This window comes from Pseudorca crassidens, chromosome 1 (assembly GCF_039906515.1).
Source record: "Pseudorca crassidens isolate mPseCra1 chromosome 1, mPseCra1.hap1, whole genome shotgun sequence".
NCBI lineage: Eukaryota > Metazoa > Chordata > Mammalia > Artiodactyla > Delphinidae > Pseudorca > Pseudorca crassidens.
This window is the reverse complement of record NC_090296.1, coordinates 121,081,735-121,103,625: the sequence shown is the minus strand read 5'-3', so window position 1 is coordinate 121,103,625 and position 21,891 is coordinate 121,081,735. Positions and strand designations below refer to the sequence as shown.

At 51.8% G+C, this 21,891-nt stretch overlaps 1 protein-coding gene and 1 long non-coding RNA gene across 4 annotated transcripts in view; one reads left to right on the top strand and one right to left on the bottom strand.

The window, feature by feature from the left end:
* Positions 1 to 12,324, top strand: LOC137232404 (uncharacterized). Its single transcript, XR_010947027.1, has 3 exons — positions 1 to 400; positions 2,234 to 2,355; positions 9,600 to 12,324. It is a non-coding gene; the product is annotated as an uncharacterized lncRNA (long non-coding RNA).
* A 3,881-nt stretch (positions 12,325 to 16,205) lies between these two features.
* CD276 (CD276 molecule) overlaps positions 16,206 to 21,891 on the bottom strand; it is a 30,073-nt gene continuing 24,387 nt past the window's right edge. For all 3 annotated transcript variants that reach the window (XM_067753040.1, XM_067753030.1, XM_067753049.1), the window contains exons 8-10: positions 20,982 to 21,023; positions 19,570 to 19,605; positions 16,206 to 17,600 (exon numbers count right to left, since the gene is read on the bottom strand). In XM_067753040.1, coding sequence (XP_067609141.1) covers positions 17,578 to 17,600; positions 19,570 to 19,605; positions 20,982 to 21,023 — 101 coding nt within the window. In that variant the 3' untranslated portion in view covers positions 16,206 to 17,577. The remainder of the gene's footprint in view (positions 17,601 to 19,569; positions 19,606 to 20,981; positions 21,024 to 21,891) is intronic.

Here is a 21,891-nt window from a genome sequence, read left to right as displayed (position 1 = left end):
CCTTCCTGCCCTGAACCCTGACTACAGAAGTTTGCGTAGCCACCATCACCACCCAGCTCTCCCACTTTCCTGTCCCCAGCCATGTCAGCCAAGGAGACCGAGGCGGGTAACCTCAGGCCCGTGCTGTCCACACCCAGGCACTGTGCCTGATCATATCTGACTCCCTGCCAGGAACGCTCAAGCTCACACACCTGCCTGCGGCTCTCAGTTCCCTGTTCAGGCTGCTCCCTCCCTGATCCCTGCAGAGGGTGGAAGCTTCCCCCTGTGGACATCAATCCCTGCTGCAGCACCAGCAGGGCGCCCTTCCCTTCCCACTGCTGCTGCTGCCATCTTAGAAGCACCGCAGACACCAGCTCACCTGCCCTTCACTCTACCTGACCCAGCCTCCACCTCCAAGAAGGTAAGACAGGGCAGGGGTCACTACAAGGCACAGCCTGTGGAGGAATTGTGGAAAGAGGCCTGGGGGCCCTGATTTTTGTGTGGTTTCCTTGTGGCCAGTGGTAGGACTTTTCCAGGAGATCTTGGTAGGGATGGAGAATTTTCCCTGAGCCAAGTAGTAGACTGTGAGAGGCTTCCCAGAGGAGGTAGTGATGGTTACGTCCACTTTGGAGAGGTGGGGAAGGAAAAGAGTTCACTGGTGACCCCGGAGTGCAGGGAGAGGGGCAGAACCCTGGCACCATCTCTCCCCTTTGCCCCCAAGACTGACCACTCCCTGGGAGGAGAGTGTTGAGGGGGTGGCACATTTGCCCCAGGGACCCAGGGTAAGTGTGGAGAGTTAAATCCATAAAACCAACAAGAGAGGGTGAGTCCCAGGAGTGATGAGCCCAGTGTTGGGGTGAGGATGGCTGGGGGCAGCCTGTGCCCCCAAGGGGGTGGGCAGGAAGTCCCTGGCAGAGGAGCCAGGAGCATGAGGCAGGAGACCAGCCTGACAAGGCCCAGGGCACTCAGCCTACCACTGCTTTCATGGGCGGGGCACACTGCAGTGTCCCTGGTGCCTGAGAATGGAGTGCCACTCTCTCAGGATGGATTTCACTCCAGGCCTGTTGAAGGTAAGAGGAGAGGCCATTCAGGGTGGGCCCCAGACATGGAGTCCAGTCTTGCCCACTCAGCATGTGGGTCTCCCACAGGGTCCTGCATTTCTCAAAGGAAGGTCGAATCCATGCCCTTCCCACTGGCTTCCTCATAGAAGGGTTCTTTGTGCTCAGGCCAGAGACTGGGAGCTTGTCCAGGAGCTGCAGGTGGTCCTCCTGCCCTGGGGAGGGGGGCGTTCTGAGAACTTCTCTAGCCCAGTGACATCCCTCTCAGGCCACGCTGACCCTACTCACCCTCCAGTTCCCTGGGTGTTTCTCTTCGTTGCATCCAGAGGTTGCAAATTGGTGGCCTGCACACTTGTTTGCTTCCCACACATAGTTTTGTTTCAAAGAGGAGGTTACATAAAAACAGATTTCAGGTTTCTTGGGAAAAGAATCCCCTCAATTTTGTTCTAAAAAACTGTCTTAAAAAAAAAACTAGTAGGGAATTCCCTGTTGGTCCACTGGTTAGGACTCCACGCTTCCACCTGGGGCTCAGGTGCTACACTCGGTCAGGGAACTAAGGTCCCACAAGCCGCACAGCGTGGCCAAAAGAAAAAAAAAGAAAAGAAAAGAAAAAAAAAATCAGTAGATCTGACAATGCTGGGCTGGTATTCCACACGGAAACAGTCAGCAGTGGCCCTCATGCATCTACAGTGCCTCCTGCAGGCAGGCTGATTCCTCAGCCTGCCCCCAATTCATCTTTCTCTGAGCCATTGCCTTCCTTCTGCCCCTGCATGTCTTAAACATACACCTTCCTTCCACCCTCATTACTAAACTGAGGTTGATTTTCCCCACACAGCTTCTCCTCCAGTGGATCACAAGCCCCTTGAGGGCAGGAACAATCGCTGTGCTTCCAGGAGCTGGCACAGGGTTGGCACATAGTAGGTTCTCAGTGAATGTACGTTGAATGAACATGCCTCTCACTCAGGCCCTCAATAGCCCTCCTTTGCCCTCAGGACTTAAACCCCTCTCCAGATCCACAGTGGGGGCCATGAGTCCCAAAGTCTTCCCAGAAGGAGGGGATGTCATTCTGGGTCTTGGGGGAGCGAAGGGGCAAGAAGGGCACTTTGCCTGACCCTGCTCCTCCTTAAGGCGCTGACCTCTTCTGGAAGTGCGGAAGCATCCACTCAGTTTTGTTTTGCTTTGTTTTTTTAATCTAGAGGCATCATTGCAAGACCGAGGGATGAACTCATACTTTTTAATAAAGGAATCTTCAAATAGCCCTTGTAGCTATTCCATCAATCCACTGGAGCACCAGCCACCGAGACGACTCATTCACTAGGTAATTGCCATCGTTCAAGTGTTGGATGGGACACTGTGAGATGTCACTTCAGTGAATTTTTGCTTAATCAAGTGCCTTTTCCCCATAAGGCTTGTACATTCTGAAAGCCCAGAGGATATCAGTGAGGGATGGACTTGGCTAGCCCTGCTTACCAGGTCTCCTTATCCCTCTCCTAAGTAAAACCCCGCTGGGATGTGACTGTGGGAGGGCCTGGGGTCAGATCTCTCTCCTGGAGGCCCAGCAGAGCACACGTAGCTCCAGGTTTTCATTACGTGCTCCCCCACCCCCATCTGGTTGCTAGGAGGCTCCAGGTTTGTAATGAGAGCCCCCTTCATTATGGAAAAGGGAGCTCAATGTCCTAGGACACCTTCCTCTCCTCCCCCACCCCTACTCCACCTGGTCCTCCTTGATTCACAGGTGCAAGGCAAGCACTGTCCAGTTATCCTTCACGAGGAAGCTGACGCTTCTCTACTTTTTTAAGATGTGAGCTCTGGGCTGCAGACAAAGCGATAGAGAATGCCTGCGTTGAGTGAATCACTCTTTCACCTGATTGCCCCTGTGATCAGTGGCATTCCTGGGATGGTTGGGTGAGAGAAAGGCTCAGGTGCTGGACAGGCTGAGTCTACATTAAGAATTAGGGCTCAGGGAGAGGCCAAGGATAGGATCAGTCAGGGCAAGGGAGGGGCTCCGTGTGTGAGCAGGGTCAGGGCTCAGTCTGCTCTCCCTGACTCAGCTCCCTGATCTCTAGTGTAAACCGTACTTCACATACAAAATGCGAAACAACTTGTCACTCTCCTGCCTCAAAACCTCCTATGAAAGAAAGAAAAGAGAAAAAAATGTCAGTGGTTCCTCGTGGCCTTTAGGATCACAAAGCAGGACATTTAAGGGACTTCCCTGGTGGTTCAGTGGTTAAGACTCCGTGCTTCCACTGCAGGGGGCACTGGTTCGATCCCTGGTTAGGGAACTAAGATCCCACATGCCACATGGCCAGATGACAACAAGAACAAACAAACAAATAAACAAAGCAGGACATTTAAGACCCTCCTAGCTTGGTGTCTGCTGGTCCCTGCCCTCCTTGCCACTCCCATCCACATACCTTTCGTTCAAGGCAGATGAGCTGCTGGAAGTCCCTGATGTGCCTGCTTCCCTCTTGCCTCTGTGTTCTCAAGGCCATTTGCCTTCGTGGGACTGACCCTGCTTCCCCCTCTGTAGGGCCTAGAAGCTCCAGCTGTAGAACTGAACAAAGTTGGGTTTGATCCCTGCTTTATCACCTGCTGGCCGTGGGACTTGGGGCAAATAGCTTAGCCTCATTCAAGCACAGAGGCAGCCGCGCATGAGCCAGGGTGAGGCTTTCAGGGTGTGTCCCCAGACAGGTTTTAACACACATGACTCATTTTAATCATTCGTTATTCCCCTGTTGTGTTTATGTCTGATTAACACTTGGCATCCCAGTCCTACCCCTTCCTAGTGGCCTTGCTAGACTGCTGTGACTGGAGAGGTAGAAAGGACACTTCCCAGGCCCTCTTACAGCTGAAGCTGTGTGTGAATGCTGCATTCCAGAAGTTAGAGGCACTTTGACAAGACTGGGATGGCAGATCTGGAGGCTATCTATGGCTGCTTTGGGCTGTTTGAGGCCAGCAAGCCTGGGTGTGGAAAGGCAGCAGCAGTTCAGGGTTGAGTCTTCCGACTCATGGGTGTGAGGAGGCAATAGCACGATCCCTGCTCCCCGGCCCGGCTACGGCAGCAAGGTCCCGAACCCAGTACTTCCAGTGATTCCTCCCCTACATCGCATATTCTTTTTGCTGCCATAACCAGGTGCCACGAACTTAGAGGCTTAAAACAACACAAATCTGTTCTCTTAAAGCTGGAGGTCAGAAGTCCAAAATCAATCTCACTGGACTAAAATCAAGGTCGGCAGGCCTGGGTCCCACCTGGAGGCTCTAGAGGAGAATCCATTTCCTTACCTTTTCCAGTTTCTAGAGGATGCTTGCATTCCTTGCGTCAGGGCCCCTTCCTCCATTTTCAAGTCAGCTCTTGCTTCTGTCATCCAATTTCTTTCTTTTTCTTTCTTTGTTTTCTGGCTCTGCCCTCCCGCCTCCCTCTTATGTAACCTCCCTCGTGGGTTATATGGGGCCCACCTGGATAATCCAGGATAATCTCCCCATCTCGAGATTCCTTTTTTTTTTAAAGTGAAGTATAGCTGGGAATTCCCTGGCGGTCCAGTGGTTAGGTAGGACTCCGAACTTCCACTGCAGGGGGCAAGAGTTTGATCCCTGGTCAGGGAACTAAGATCCCACAAGCCGCGTGGCAAGGCCAAAAATAAATACATAAGAGAAGTATAGTTAATTTATAATATTGTGTTAGTTTCAGGTGTATGGCAAAGTGATTCAGGTGTGTTTTTTTTCAGATTGTATTCCATTACAGGTTATTACAAGATGTTCAATATAATTCCCTGTGCTATACAGTAAATCTTGTTGCTTATCTATTTCATGTATAGTTGTTTGCATCTGTTAATCCCATCCTCCTAATTTGTCCCTCCCTCCCTCCCTCTCCCCTTTGGTAGCCGTAAGTTTGTTTTCTATGTCTGTGAGTCTGTTTCTGTTTTGTATATAGGTTCATTTGTATTACTGATATTTTTAGATTCCACATATAAGTGATATCATATAGTATTTGTCTTTCTCTGACTTACTTCACTAAGTATAATATTCTCTAGGTCTATCCATGTTACTGCAAATGGCAATATTTCATTCTTTTTATGGTTGAGTAATACTCCACTATATACATATACGTGTGTGTGTGTATATATATATATATATATATATATATACACACACACACCACAACTTCTTAAGCCAGTTGTCTGTTGATGGGCACTTGGGTTGTTTCCATGTCTTGGCTATTGTAAATAGTGCTGCTATGAACATTGGGGTGCATGTATCTTTTCAAATTAGAGTTTTTGTTTTTTCCAGATGTATAGCCAGGAGTAGGATTGCTGGATCATATGTTAGCTCTATTTTTAGTTTTTTAAGAAAACTCCATACTGTTTTCCATAGTGGCTGTACCAATTTGCATTCCCACCAAGAGTTTACGAGGGTTCCCTTTTCTCCACATCCTTGCCAACATTTGTTATTTGCAGATTTTTTGATGAGAGTCATTCTGACAGGTGTGAGGTGATATCTCCTTGTGGTTTTGATTTGCATTTCTCTAAAAATTAGCGATGTTGAACATCTTTTCAAGTGCCTCTTCGCCATCTATATGTCTTCATTGGAAAAATGTCTATTTGTCTTCTGTCCATTTTTTGATTGGGTTGTTTGTTTTTTCAATATTAAGTTGCATGTGCTGTTTGTATATTTTGGATATTAACCCTGTATCAGTCACATTATTTGCAGATATTTTCTCCCATTCCATAGGTTGTTTTTCCACTTTGTTGATGGTTTCCTTTGCTGTGCAAAAGCCTTTAAGTTTTGTTAGGCCCTGTTGGTTTATCTTTGATTTTATCTCTTTTGCCTTGGGAGACTGGCCTAAGAAAATATTGCTACCATTTATGTCAGAGAATGTTTGGCCTATATTCTCTTCTAGGAGTTTTAAGGTGTCATGTCTTATATTTAGGTCTTTAGACCATTTTGAGTTTATTTTGGTATACAGTGTGAGGGAGTGTTCTAATTTCATTGATTAACATGAGGCTGTCTGGCTTTCCCAACACCACTTGTTGAAGAGACTGTCTTTTCTCCATTGTATATTCTTGCCTCGTTTGCCATAGGTTATTGACCATAGATAGGTGCATGTGTTTATTTCTGGGCTCTCTATTCTGTTCCACTGAGCTATATGTTTTTGTGCCAGTACCATGCTGTTTTGATTACTATTGCTTTGTAGCATAGTCTGAAGCAGTGCCTTCAGCTTTCTTCTTTTCCTTCAGGATTACTTTGGCAATTCTGGGCCTTTTGTGGTTTCATATAAATTTTAGGATTATTTGTTCTACTTCTGTGAAAAATGTCATGGGTATTTTGATAGAGCTTGCATTAAATTTGTAGATGGCTTTGGGTAGTATGGCCATTTTAATATTAAATCTTCCAACCCAAGAGCAAATGGATATCTTTCCATTTCTTTGAGTCATCTTCAATTTCCTTTATCAATGTTTTATAGTTTTCAGCATATAGGTCTTTCACCTCCTTGGTTAAGTTTATTCCTAGGTTTATTCCTAGGTATTTTTTTAATGCAATTTTAAATGAGATTGTTTCCTTACTTTTCTTTCTGATATTTCATTATTAGTGTAAAGAAATGCAAAAGATTTCTGTATATTAATCTTACATCCTGCTACCTTGCTGAATTCATTGATTAGTTCTAATAGTTTTCGTGTGGAAACTGTTCTCTATATAGAGTATTATATCATCTGCAAATAGTGACAGTTTTACTTCTTCCCTTCTGATCTAGATACCTTTTATTTCTTTATCCTGTCTGATTGCTCTGGCTAGGACTTCCAATACTATGTTGAATAGAAGTGGTGAGAGTGGGCATCCTTGTCTTGTTCCTGAATTTAGTAGGAAGGCTTTCAGCTTTTCACTGTTGAGTATTATGTTGGTTGTGGGTTTGTTGTAAATGGCTTTTATTATGTTGAGATATGATCCTTCTATACCCACTTTGGTGAGATCAAGATTCTTAACTTACATCTGCAAAGTCTCCTTTACCATTGTAAGATAATATTCACAGGTTCCAGAAATTAGGATGGGGATATTGGGGGGGTGCATTATTCAGCCTACCACAATGCCTTTCTAAAGTGGCCAAGGTAGCAGCCTCCTAGCTGGTCAGTTCTGTAGTATTCTGGGAGTCATTCCTGGAGACCCAGCCTCAAGCCTGCTCCTTCAGCCCTTCCAATGATTTTGTAAACACCCAGGACGCTGAGTTCAACCTCTTTCTGCTTAAAATACAGTAGTTTCTGTTTCCTACACCCAACCAAGACTAAAATACCAATTATCCTTCAAGTCTCAGTTCAAATGTCACCATCTCTGGTAAGCCTCCCCCAATTCCTCCAAGGTTCCTTCTTCCTACTCTGGACCCCACAGGTCCTCCTAGATCAAACCTCCCTAGTGGATCATGGCCTCTCTATCCAGCTACAGCACGGGATCAAACATAAAGGAAGGCTTCATAGAGAAGTGAACCAGAGGCCATCAGCTGAGAACAACTTCCTAAGCATTAAGCCTTGGATGTGGACTGAGGCAGGCATGGCCTGGGAAGGACTGGGATCAGCCAGGGTGGAGCCAGGCTACCTGGGAATCCAGCAACACAAGGAGGGAAGCCTGGGATAGGAACGCCACCTCAACCTTGCAAAACTCCCGGGGCTCAGAGGAAAAACGAAAGGAATCTTCAGATACAGAAGCAAGCCAGCAGCTGGACACACATGAAACAGTACATTTTTCAGCTCCAGGGCTGCTGTCCAGTCTGGGGCTTCATGGCCCTGAATTCAGAAATGCAGAAACAATGGCACGTGACAGAAGGGACAGGCCCTGATCCACAGGCGAATGCGGAGGGTCAAATCTAGAAAACAACCAATAAGCAGAAGCTGAATCTCCCTTGACAAGGCAGAAAAGGAAACAGGCCAAATGATGTCCTCAGTCTATGGCAGGCCCTTACCCCGACCTCACCTGGCACAGGGCAAGCAGTCTGGCCCCAGAACCCAGAAGGGCATGCCCATGCCTGGGTGTAAATGGAGCAAGCAAACTGTTCCTTAAAAGTGTCAGATGCGTGCAACGCATCAAAGAAGACTCTGCATGCCACCTTAGATGACGTGAACATGAAGATGGGACGATAGAGAAAGAGAGCCCTGCAGAAGACCACCTCCACTGGCAGGCAAGAACTAAAGAGTCCAAACTAGAAAATGCAGAGGTTCTGTCCTGCCTGTGGCTGTTGTGTGCTGCGACATCAGGCAGACCCCATGCCCTCCCTGGGCCTCAATCTCTTCCATCTGTACAGTGGGAAGGGTAGACTCCATGCCGAAGCGTTTAGGGAAATAAGGAAAACAAGAGAGCGCTGTGCAAAGTAGGGGGTTAGGAAGGGCAGAGGAGTGGGAGATGCAGATCCTGCACCGTGGCAGGAAAGAGGCTCTGCCTGAGGAGGGAGGTCTGGGAGGCCTGGGGTGTCACTAATGAGGTCCCAGCAGACAGGGCTGGGCATGAGTGAGCTTAAGGAACCAGCCTTCCTCCATTCTGACACTAGGCACACTTCAAATTAATAATTAAAATGCTTCCTGTCAGATTCCAGCCTGACACATAATTAGAGCAGCTCCAGGCTTTAGGCTATGGTGATGAAAACAGTTCTTGTTAGAAAGAGGCTTTTCTGGGGTTGAGCTGGGTGAGGATAGAACCCTCCTCCCCAGATTTTGCCATCACGGCCTCCCTCCATCTGCATTCCAGATAGATATAGACAGGGGTTTTCCTTCCAGCCTGGGGAGGGGTGGAGGTGTGAGAAGGGGCATCCATTTCCCCATCTGCCTGCACCAGAGGGGGTTGGACAAGGTGCATCTAGCTGACATGAGAGGACAGCGCAGGGGTCTGTGCAAGGAGGGCAGGTGGGGACTCCTTGGACTTTCAAAGGCCAGACAGAAGAATCTGGGGCCAGCTGCAAATCCCGAATGCCACCCCAACCTGTGTATACAAGGTATTGCTATCATATCCTGTCTTCCCAGGACTGCTGAGGAGTAGCTGAGCTCAGCCACCAACTCTTCAGTGGGCAAAGCAGCCCAGGCCCCTCCCTACCAACCCATGGCATCCATCACTTCCTTCTAGAGCAGAGCCCTTCCTATCAACAAAGTGGGGCATGGACCCAGGAGTCCTAGCTCCCAGCCCCTGGGCTTCTCATCTCCCCAGGAGCAAAGCTTGGAGGGGCTGTCCATGGTTCCAGAGACACTTCCAGTTTTCAGGCTCTTCCCCTATTGGGAGTTGTCCCAGAGCCTCATCCAGTCGACTCCTTCCTCCAGAGTCCAGCCCCTGAGCCCTATCAAACCATCCTACCTCCTCATCTGCCACCGGGCCTGGCCCCCCAAGAGAGCGGAGGGACCACCACCGCTTAGCTCATTCAGGGAGAGCCGTGAGTGCCAACCCTGGGGCTTCACCCTGAGGGGTCTGCCTTTAGGAGCTTAGCAATCAGCGCTCATGCCAAAGCTACCTGTTAGAAGAAGATAATCATTTTAGAGTAATGTTGTGTTGCTTCACTGACGTTGCCTTCATAAATATTTTAAATGTGTTTATTAGGAAAACCACAAGATCAGAGAAGAGGCTGCTGAGGCTGGGAGGAGAGATGGCTTGTGAGGTCTCAGCCGCCACTGCCACCACCACCAATGAAACATCTACTCCCTCAGAGGGGCTGGCCCTGTGGGGCCTGCAAAGAGGAGAAGCCCACGTTGTTGGGCTGCCCTCCCCGCCTTGTGAAGGTGGGTGCTCTGATGCCATGTTCCTGTCCTCAGATTGAACCCCAGAAGGTAATATCACAGAGTCCTATGGACCCAGCGCTGAGCTGGGGCAAGAGCCCTCCTCTGAATGCTGCTCTGAGTTGCTGGGCAACTGCTCCCCTTCTCTGACTCAGTGGTACAGGGGAAGGAGGTGGGAGGTCCCTTCCTGGGCAGGCTGAGGTACCCAGGTACCCTTCACTCTCCTCCCCCCGACTCCTGCATCTACTCCCTTCTCCCCATGCACATACCCATCCAGAGCCACATCAGACCAGGAGCAACAGAGCCAGAGCAGGTGCACAGAGCCAGACAACCATCCCCAGGAGCCCCTCAGCCCAGGCATCTCAGTCTAGCCTCGTCCCACTCCAGTGGGCAGGGAGGACCCAGCTCAGGGACCTGGGCAAGGGGTAAGCATGGTGTCTCCTGCCCCATGATCCCTCTGTGGGGGTGGGGCAGGGATGGAGGTGCCGTGGCTGCCTCTGACACAGCTCCTCTCCTTGGGTAAGAGCCTCTTTCTCTTCCGCAAGCCAAAGCCAACAAGCCAATTAAACCCTGAGAAAGCAGAATTGATCTGCAGGCCAAGGGATTACATTGATCTGCAGTGCTGGTACCCAGGGGGCCACGGCTGCCTCCCCCTCGAGCCTGGAGCTCCTTCTACTGCCATCTTCAGCTGAGCAATGAGCAATCCTCCCCATGCGCATCTCTGTCCTCCCGCACCCCTCCACCCCCGCCACACCCTGTCTGACTGCCTATCCCCTCTCTGTTGGTCTGGGCTGAGCCTGAGGCCATCTGTTCAGACCTATTCATTCACATCACAGAAGTGCAGGTGAGGTGACAGCCATGAAGCCTCTGTCCTTTGGGCGATCTCTCTTCATCTCAGTCAACCAGGGTAGGGGGCTACTGCTCTTGACCTCAGTTTGCAGTTGTGACCTGCAAGGACACAGAGTACCCAGCACCCCAAGGGTTAACCGGTACCGTTCCCCACACAGACCGTGGGAGTGGGTGAACATGAAGCTTAGGGAAGCTTCTCTGGTAAATAAAAAAAGAGAATGACTCGCAATTACCATATCAATTGTTTCTGGGTAAATAGGTGCTGTCTAAGAGATTTTTTAAATAGATTATTCCTTTAAATAGGTTAAGCACCCGTTGGCAACCTCATTTACATTATTCATTTGCTGGGAAATCCTTTTTTCGGGGATGGTGCAGAAATAAACTTCAGCCTCAGTCTGAATTCCATTCAGAGACTGGATTAATGTGGTTTGGGTACTTCCCTGCCAGCAATGTACCAGAGGACAGGGGCTGCTCTGTGCTCTGGGCTGGGTGAGGGAAATCCAGAACTGCTCTAGGGAGGATATGAACTCCCAGAGAGCAGTGAAGGAGCCAGTGCTTTATTATGGCTGTGAAACACCGAGACGCAGTCAGGGATCCAGGGGGATACACAGGAGGGAGTACATAGGATTTCCATAGGCAGAGAAGAGAGAGGGCAGACCCAGTGGAGGAAGAGCTTGAGCAAAGGCTTTTATAAACAGGACTGAATATGATGCATACAACTTCTTCCGCTTCGTCAATCACCTCTGTCCCCTTCTCCCTCATCACCCGTCCTCCAGACAGAGCACAATGGGCTCCTCTCCCAGTATTGCCAAGCCCACTCCACAAATGCCCCAGATCTGGAGTCCCTGGCCGCCAGCACATTGTCTTGTAGGGCTGACCCAGATCGTTCCAGCTGCAGTGGACGGGCGGACGCTCAGAAGGGCAGCCTGGATGGAGATACCAAGGAAATCAGCACCCTGGCCGTGACTCCCCGGTCACCAAAGCCCTCAGCGTGGTCACCCAAGGAGGCTGAGCTGGCTCTGCAACCTGGCCAGCTTCAGGTTCTCAGAATGTTTGCTGAAGCTGTCACCAGTGAGCACGTGGACTTCAAAGTAATTATGAAAGCTATAGGAAGAAGAAGTAATGCGTTCATTCATTAGCAACAAATTACACTGAATTATCTTAGCAAATAAGGCAAAATGTCAGCTCAGTGGCTGGCAGAGACACATGGTGGTCCTTACTCCCAGCGCCCTGAGAGTGGGGTCACATTCTGCAGGAACTGCTTAGGAGAGGATATTGAAACACAAGAGGCAGGAAGGGAATGGGGTAGGGTGCAGACTAGGACCCTGGGAGTCTGACAGTCTGTGAATCACGCGACTAGACAGGTAGACTCCAGATAGGTAAGTTTTAAGACTGAGGAAGGACTAGAGGCCAGAGACCTTGCAGGAGGGTAGTGGAAGGCAGTGGAGGAGGAAAGATGCTATACTCTTGTCACTCTGGATAGAGCAGGTCTGCAGAACCATGGAGGCCACAGAATATCCTGGGGCAGAAGCAAGTTTGAGGCAGGGAGGAAAGAAAACAGGAAGAGCGTGAAGGGCGCTTCCTTGAGCCTGGCACACGCGCACAGACTGCTGGGCTGCAGCGAGCAGGACAGATGGTCCTTCCCTTCGTGGTGCTGGAGGGAGGGAGGGAGCCAGAACCTGCCATGTGACTGTGCACATCTGGAGGCCTGGGGGGCGACAAGGGAGGGAGAAGGGGAGGCAGTGGGAGGAAGAGGAGGGAGCCTCCTGTCCTCAGGTGAAGGGGGCTGAGTCATCATCCCTGACACCCCATCTTTTCTCACTTCCCTGGAGCCTGGGTGCCTGGTCTGACCAAGGGTAGGAACTCAGGGTTCCTGCTCTCCTCTGGGCCCCACAACACAGGGAATAGGGCCCCTCTCTTCTCCACACTAAACAAGATCGCTTCCTTTAACCTTTCTTGCACCTGTATTGTCTGTGATTCCTTTAGTGAGAAAACAAATACCCTTGGGTCTGATTCAGTCATCACTGAGAACAGCTGGCTTGTCTCATGTGCCTGGTCTCCAAAGCCTCGGCTCAGGGCTGTCTCTCTGAATCCTATTTCTCATTAACTTGTAAGCTAGGCCGGAGCCCCTGGGGTACGCACATCAACTATTTAGCAATGATCTCAAACAGCTGCATCAGAACTTCTAGGGGTGGGGCCCAGGCACTACTCTTAATAAAACTTTCTTAGGTGATTCTCGGGTGCAGCCAGGGTTGAGAATCATTGGACAAATGTGATCTGGAGCTGTATCGCTAGGAGCTCAAGGATCAAGGAGGTGAGAGGCTGATCTACTGTAAGCTGAAACATTTTGATCCATGGCAGGGGCCTCCATCTGAAAGGGACAACAATGAAACATGTCCAGAGGAGGGCACTAGGGGTGAAGAAATCATATGAGTTGAGGGAAGTGGAGGGGAGGGGGTTCTTTTGCTTCTCAGGTGCTGGGGACAGGCTGGGGACAAAGGTCGCAGATCCTCTGTCTCTGAGGGCTGGGATGTGCATGCCCCATGAGACCCAGTGCTTCCTGTGCTCTAATGAGCACCACCTCATTAGTGGTGAAATAGTGTCACCATAATTACCTGGAGCTGGTGGAGCCAAATGGCCAGGTCATGAACACCCTCAGACACAAGTGCAGGGAATTTAACTTGCCCTGAGGCACCTGCATCTAGTGAGATGCTGATGAACGTGGCCCCATTCCTGTGGTCAGGTGTGGTGGGTACAGGATGCAGGGCTCAGCCCAAGGCCCAGCGCACACTCAGACGGCTGCTCCCACCCCACCCAGCAAGAGGCAGACGCACTCACCTCCAAGGTTGGGGTCCCAGAACCACGAAGACCGCTAGCTCCTGGGGAACTGAGGCGGGGCCACCACAAGGTAGGTGATGAAGGGGAAGGTGGTGCAGGGCGGGTGGGGGAGAAAGAGAGGCCCACAGGCCCTGTCTGCTGCTGAGTCGGGCTCCGTGGCGGAGTCCCTGAGAGCCTGGCTGGGGCGGCAGTTCCCAGCACCATTTTTGCCCTGTCTAGAATCCATTTTGCTAGTGGCCCTAAGTGTTCTTCATTTACAAGTTCTTGCTGCCACAGGGACTGGCTACAAAGGCAACCCAGGGGCTTCCCTGGTGGCACAGTGGTTGAGAGTCCGCCTGCCGATGCAGGGGACACGGGTTCGTGCCCCGGTCCGGGAAGATCCCCCGTGCCGCGGAGCGGCTGGGCCCGTGAGCCATGGCCGCTGAGCCTGCGCGTCCGGAGCCTGTGCTCCGCCACGGGAGAGGCCACAGCAGTGAGAGGCCCGCGTACCGCAAAAAAAAAAAAAGGGAAGAAAGAGAACTGACTTGAGAAAATGGTAAAGAAAACAGAAAAAAAGTTGCAGAACTGTATGTACGATTTCATTTTTAAAAATGTGTACGCCTGGAGAAAAGTCTGGACGGCTCTCGAACCCTTAGCAGTGCTTCCCTCTGAGTGGGGGGACTGGAGGTAAACACAACCACTCTATACATTTCTGTATTGTTTGCGTTTGTGGTGTTTGAAGCTTCTGCCCCCCACGCTCTCTACGTTCCGGCTGCTCACTTCACGGCAGCTCCGCTCCTGCCCCTCTGTGAGTGCCCTGCACTTGGAGGCCTGGGTTTTGGACTCCTCGGAGCAAACTTTGGCTTCATGTCTCAGTTTAAGACTTGGGCTTTGCATCAAGATCTTTGGCCATTGCCCAGCTCAGAATCTGCCAGGGTCTCTGCTCATTGGCCCACAGGTACCAGCAGCATCCCACTTGGCAACCACCTCCCGGGATGAGCAAGGTCAGGTGCCTGTCCCTGAACAGGCCTCATGGAAGGTGCCGTCCCTGCCTGTGAGTGGAAGCAGAGTGCTCTGAAGAGGAAGCAGGCAGGTAGAGAAAGGTAGGGCACCCCCCCCACACACACCCAGTCCCCTCCTCCTGAGTAGTCAGGGCCACTAATTGGTCTTCACAGCCTTGGTTACATATGGTCCTGGAGGTGAATTCTGGTCACACCTCAAGCCAGGAAAATGAACCCTTGCTCTGTCCCCTCTTTAATATGGATGTGACACCTGCAGGCTACAGCTTGTCACACTGTGAGAATTATTTCTCCATTAAAACGCAGGAGTTGGAGTTTTGCCCAGGAAGGCAGCTAAAAGTACTGCTCTCTGGGGCACCAGTCACCAGGGGACTTAGTGGCCACCTTCCTCACTCTCCAGCCCCCAGGGAAGTCCCACACCTGCCGGATCCCTCCCTTGAGTATTTGATACAGCATCATGTCTGAGCCGCCCTGTCAGAGAGAAAAAGCACCGGTTACCGTGCCTGTTTTACTGATGGGCAAACTGAGGTTCAGACAGCTTGCTCTGGGTCACTGTGCTCCATCTACAAAATCACGGAGGGAGCAAGAGTGTGCAGCCCGACTGCGGGGAGGGAAAGATAAGCCGTCACGCGTGCCCAGCACTTTACAGTTTGTAGTGTCTTCTTCCTGCTTTGTCCAACCCTCGCAACTATCCTATTGTCCCCACCTTACAAGTGGGGTTGATGCCTGGTGAGGTGAGAACACGCTCAAGGGCACAGGGGGAGATAAGGGGCAAAGGCAGAGCCTCAGCACAAGGCTTTTGATTGTAAAACCCACCCAGAGGACCAGGGGTGGGACTTCTAGCAAGGTCTCACCCCCAGGGTCATCGACTTTAGAAGAAGCACCCCAGTTTGTAAAGAATGCCACATACTTTTCAGAAGAGGACGCGTCGCCCCTTCTTAATAGATAAGGAAATGAAGGCTTAGAGGGATGAAGGACTTGGTCACAAGATAGTAACAGAGCTGGAGAAAAAATGTCAAGTGTCCTGACCCCCAGCCCGGTCCCCTCCAGCTGCCCCAGGGCCTGCAGAACTCGGGGACTGACTGGCTGGCCAGTTCTGAGACCCTGGCACCCGGGTCAAATGAGCACTGTGCACTCTGCAGGCTCCCAGGTCCCTGAACCCGGTTCTCTGGAAACTGTTTGCCTGCCGCATTCAACCCCCCTTCCCAGTCTTTGGAGCCAGAAGGTGGGGAAAACCTCAGGCCCATTTTTCATATAAGAAAACTAAGGCCCAGAGAAGCTAAATGCTCAGGATCACAGGGTAGAACTAGGTCCTAGACCTGGACCTCTGACTCGGGCCTGGTGCCCATTCCACTGGGTCAGCCAAGAGCAGCACAGAGAGCTCCTTTCCTGTGTCAGCTTCTTATTGGGTCTCAGCTTCCCCATCCATGAAATGGGGGCATTAGCCCTTAAACAAGCCTGAGGTCTGAGTCTTCTGAGACAAAGCTATTAGTCTTCTGAGATAAAGCTATTCGGGGTGGAGCCCCCAAAAGTGACCAAAGGGCCTGGCTTTCTGGACAGCCAACATCACTTTACCAAGGGGGAAACTGAGGCTAGAGAGGGGGTCATGGAGACCCCGTGACTTAAGGACAGTGACAGAAAGGAGATCCAGGTATCCCTACTCTGGCTTCAAACGTCCAGAAGGGAACCCTTCCTGCCAAGTCCCGCTGCCCGCCCTACTGCCACACATTTTGCAGAGAAAAAGCTTTCTACAAAGGCGTTTATTTTTCCCAAAATACACCACCAGTTAACAAAGTCCCTCAGAGTCCCATATTTAAATTAGAAATCCCCACATCTTTCATTCCTGGTGAAGGGAGGGATGTCAACAGGAGGACATCAGATCATCAGAAGTTTACTCCACTGGAGGCTGGGGACCGGCCAGAGACAAGCCAGGAAGTGGCTGCCCAGCCCCAGAATAGCACCATGGTGGGAGAGGGGGCTGTCCCTGCCCCCAAGCTCCAGCCAGCAAGGAGAGGCCCCAGGCTTCCCCTGTGCTGCGGCTCTCAGCTTCCCAGGGTCTGTCAGGCCTTGGCTGCCTGCCCCCCTGCTCATGCCTGGAAAGACACTTTGGAAACCATCAGATTCTCCAGTCGTGGTGAGAGGCTTTGCCCCTCTCTCCAGGTTTCTGCCCCCACCCTCTGTTCTGGGTAAGGATTAGGGATGGGATGGGAGTGAGGTATCCAGGGAAATGCGGTACAGAACAGGAGTACAGTAGCGAACCAGGCAGGAGCCCCTCACAACCACTCTTTCCTCACGGGTTTCCCAGCTGAAGGGCAAGCTCCTTAGGGAGGGGCTTGTCTTCTCACGTGGGGTCCCCAGCACCTAACATAGCGCTGACACCCCACAGATGCTCAGTGAACATTACTTGAGTGGATAAACGAAAGGGAAGTCAGGAAAAGCAGAGGGACAGAAGCTGACCCCAAGGGGGCCCACACAGCCGCCCAGAGACCCAGTGTGACCAGCACGTGCTTCCCGTGGGGAGGGCGGGCAGAAGGTGGGGCTCACAGGGCACAGCCCAGGGCGCCACGGAAGAGACGGGGCCAGGGGAGGTCCTCACGTGTTCCAGCACGTGCACCTGCATGCCTGGGGGAGGGGCCCTGTCTTCACTTAGCAGGACAGGGGAAAGGCCAACTTTAGGGACAGAGCAGAAGGAGAAGCTTCTAGACTCGAGGAAATGCTAAGGCTGCAGTGGCCCTGTCAGAGGAGACAGAATTACGGGCAGGTGGGAGAAAAGGCTGAGAAGTGATAATCGGTGACTGTGTATCACATCTTTGAAGAAAAAAGGCAGCCAGCTGGTCCATGTAGCATATCCATTGGAGAAATAAGGCGGCAGGATGATTTATGTATCGTGTCACTGGAGAAATAAGGCAGCAGGATGACTTAGGAATCACGTCCGTCGGAGAAATAAGGCTGCGGGGTGGTCTATGTATCGTGTCCTTTGCAGAACGAGTAGACCCGCTAGAGTAGAAGCCATCCTTTAAGGGCAGAGAAGCCCCCTGCCCAGGGCTCACACTGAGGCCCCAGTGCAGCCGGAGGTGGGAGCCCCGGGGCAGGGCAGCAGCTCCCTGGTCCTCATGGTCAGGCTATTTCTGGTCCATCATCTGCATTTCATGATGGGAAGGAGAAAAAGCGGGGAGAGCATTAAATGCAGGAGTTCTACTGTCGGGAGCGTGCCAGAACCCCAGGGATGTGGTCACATACTCAAGGGGAAGAGTATGTGTGACAGGGCCCAGCAGTCTGACTCGCAGCCCCCTGCATCGAGCACTGCCCTCGAGGCTCAGACACACACACACACACACACACACAGCAGCTGGGCATCAGACAGACCACGAGGGTGCCTGGGGGAGACTGCCCAGTCCTGGCCAGCCTCTTTCTCAATCCCCAGGGGTTCACCCACCCTGCACACAACCCTGCCCTCTGTCTGGCACACTCTTCCCTTCCCAACTCTGCCCCCACACCCTCCCTGTCCTTTGATCCATCTTCTTCACCCCATAGATTCACACCCCTGGCCTCACTCCACTCCCTGACCTGCACGGAGAGTTTAGAAGACGGACCGGGGCCTGTGTGACCCTGCCCCTCCCTCTCCCATCCTTTGGGCTCCATCTGTCCCTGGAAGAGTAGCTCTCCCTTCTGGGGACTGCCTCTGTGCTTGTCCAGCCTGGCCAGAGACCAGGGGGCCAGGCTGCCACACTGGGGAGCAGGGTCAGGCGGCCCCCTGCTCCACACAGCCAGGCTGACGTTTTGATCTCCATCTGCTCGATCCTTCTATGCCTCATTTGGTTCAGGACAACGGGGAGGCGGATAATTTATCTCCATCCCTCCAGACCCCAACACAGGCCTCCACTCCCGCCATGGAACGTTCTACAGCATTCTGAAGGGCTTGCTTTACAGAGCACTTCTGCATTTGGCACCTTGGCATCTCGTAAGGGAGGTGTGACAGGAACACCCCTGGAAGGTTATGGGCAGAGACTTAAAGCGAGGTCTCCCCTAGGGGGCTCTGTCTTCTGCATGAGGCTGCCTTTCTGAAGACCCCTCACCCAGCTTTTATCATGAATTCTGCACAGGTTTCTGAGGGCCCCACTGCCCCCCACCTCTGGGAGTTTCCTGAGCACAGGGCCTATGTCCTTCCTTCCTTTCTTCCCAAAGAAAAGCTCAATGCAGGGATGAGCCTCCAGGGACTTGGTGAAAGTTTATTTCCTAACAGGGATGACAAGGCAACCTGAAAATTATTTAAGGCTCCATAACCTCTGGCCAAAAATTAAGGTCCCAAGACCTTTGATTTTCTAACTGGAAGCCACTCATTTAATGACAAGTCTGCATAAAGGAATAGTTTGTTCAAAATACACATGCACACAGACACACACACACACACACAGATACACATATATTTATACACAAACACACATACGTAGATGTGGCTCTTGGTTACTTTTAATAAGGAAGAATCTCAAACTAACCTCCAACCAACCACTTGCTAATGTAACTGCTGATGTTACGGTAATCTAAATAATAATGATTGCTAACACTTACTAACCACTGACTATGGACCAGGAACGTGGCTGTCTAGCTGAAAACCACATTTCCTAGCCTCACTTGAGTTAGGAGTCATGTGACTAGGTTCTGACAAATGGATATAAACGGGAGTGACGGGAGCTATTTCTAGTCAAGCCCTAGAAGAAAATGTCCCCTCCCTCTCCTCTTTCCCCCTTACTTCTGGAGGGGCTGTGGGAGCTGCAGCAGCTACTCCGGACCTGGGGCTGGAAGATTTGAGTGGAAGAAGACAGAAACCAGGTAAGTGGAAGTTGGTTCCAGGGCACCAGGGGCCTTAAGACAACCTCGACTCCTGTCCTGGTTAAGCCTCTATCATATTTGCGTCCTGTGAGAGCAGCGGGGACCTTGGTTTCTCTGCCATTTCAACAGGGGGGAATCGAGGCTGCTCTTCTGGGGAGGGAGCCTCAGGGCAGCAGTGAAGGGTGATAATCACCCCCAACAACAACAACCCTCCCCAGCCTCCTACACACAGGCTCACAAACACACAGATACACAATCTCAAACACCACGTGTCTTTACCTTCTTTGCTTTCAGAGTGTTTCAGAGGCCGCAGGGCTGCAAAAAAAAGGAAGGAGTACACAGTGAGGGGGGCACCGTGAAAAGTGGTGGGGTAGGGTGTTGGGCAGAGGCATAGGAGCCAAGGAAGAAATAAAGGCTAGAAGAACTGGGAGAAGGCAGGAGGGAGAGTCGAGAGGGTGAGGGCAACATCACAGCACCAGAAAAGGGGCCCTCCGCTGCTATCCCAAGTCCCAGCTCCACTCTGGCTTGTCACTCCTCCCCCAGGCCTCAGTTTTCTGCATCTCTATAATGGGAACAACTCCCCGGCCCTCCTACGAGCTGGAGATGTGAGAGTACGCTGAGCCGGCTCTACAAATAGGGTGAAGTGAGGCACTGAAGAGGCTGCAAGTGTCCCCTGGTGGGCCTGGAATCGTGCAGAACTGGGACCCAGTGCTCTCTAAGCCTCCCTCTTCTCCCCACTCCCTCCCTTCTGCCAATTATACCTGCCTCCGAGCATGAAAAATGAGGCCTGATCCCAGGGCTGTCTCCACACTGGCCACACCCGGGGACACCAAAGGCAGAGAATTAATTGACATAATTTACAGCAGTCCCCAGGGGTCCATTTCCTGCCCTTCCTTCTGCGGGTGTTGGGGGGAAGCTGTGTCAACTGGCACCATCCCAAATGGCTCAGTGGGAACCTGCCTCCCCCAGCTAAGAAGCCCAGGGAAGAGAAGGCAGTGAGGCCTCCAGCCCCCGCTGGGCTCCAGGCTCGTGCCATGCCCTTTGCAAAGTCACTCGAGATAGCTTCAAAATGGCCCTCTGGGGCCATCAGGGCAGGACGACATTTTACAGATGAGAAACTGAAGCCCAGAGGAACAAAGCACTTTGACCAAAGTCACACAGCCTCTAAGCAGAGTGGGACTGTGTCAGGCGGATAATACCGTCCTAATAACAGGCCTGCAAAGTATGGAGCCCTTACAGGCACCAGGTATGACACTAGGCCCTTTAGATACATGATCTCATTGAATTTAACCCACAGAACCTATGAAGGGAGCAGTTAGGAGGAGACTGAGACCCAGAGAGGCAAAGTGACTTGCTCAAGGCCACTCAGCTTATATGAGCTGGAGCTGGAACTAAAACCCAGGCTGCCCTGTCTCCTGAGCCCTCACTCTACCCCTAGGAAGCCACCAGCCTCCACAGTGCAGGTCCCTCAGGGTTGAGTAGCCTGGTAGGCGGGTAAAGGCAGAGGCAGGAGACACGAAGCAGCACCGGGAGACCTGCCTGAGGTCTAACACTGAGCAAAGACAGACGCACCTAGGTTGGGAGGCCTCAGTGCCCGGGACACACTTCATTCAAACCTTCAAGTGAACGTGGTCCCTCCAGACGCTGGAGTCCTCTCCCCTGTTCAGTGCCAGCTCTTAGCTCAGACTTACCCGTCTTAGATCCTTCTCCATCCCCATCCTGGTCCTCAGCGCCTGGAAGAGTGAACCAAAACTTCCTCAGCCCCACTTTCATCATTGAACTTCTGCTCCCGGGAGCACGGGAGCAGGTAAATGGGGCTGAGCAGGCCTGGTCTGTGGTCCAAATGCTGGACACAGGGTCAGAGACCGGCACAGAGCAGAGTGCTGTGGCAGGACGAAAGGGACCCCAGCCTGGAGCCCGCCGCTCACCTGGCCAGGGACCACCTACTTGCCCCTCCACCATCCACCAGCCCCATCACCCACCGTCCACTCGCCCACCAACCCAGTCAACCACCACCTCCAACGTGCATACCCACCCGTCTATGGTTCCTCATCCTTCCGCAGCCTGCCCAGCCACCTGCCACACAGGCAGCCACCCACCTGTTCCAACTGACCAGTCTCCTCTCCGTTCACATATGCTCTCCTTCCTGACACCCAGTCATCTCCCACCCCTCACCATCTACCTTCATGTTCAGCCACATACCACCCACCAGGGTCAACTCACCCACTCACCAATGTCCACTCACTCACCCAACACTCACTAGAGTCAACTTACCTATCAAGGTCAAACCACCTACCTATCAAGGTCAAACCACCTACCTATCAATGTCGACTCACCACCTACCAATCACCAAAGTCAACTCCTACTGACCCCCCAGCCCAAGCAAACAGCAGCTGCTTCAGACTCTGCCCCACCTGGAGGCAGACACACCCTCTCACGGTGACACGCAAACTCACGAAGCATTCACGCTTGTGCTACGCGAGTTCCATGTGCTTTCACTCACAGACACTCCCATGTGACATAGGCTCTCACAGTCACGCTTGTTTGCACAGACACATCCATCCCCTTGTCACACATCCACCACTCACTCCCAGTCACACT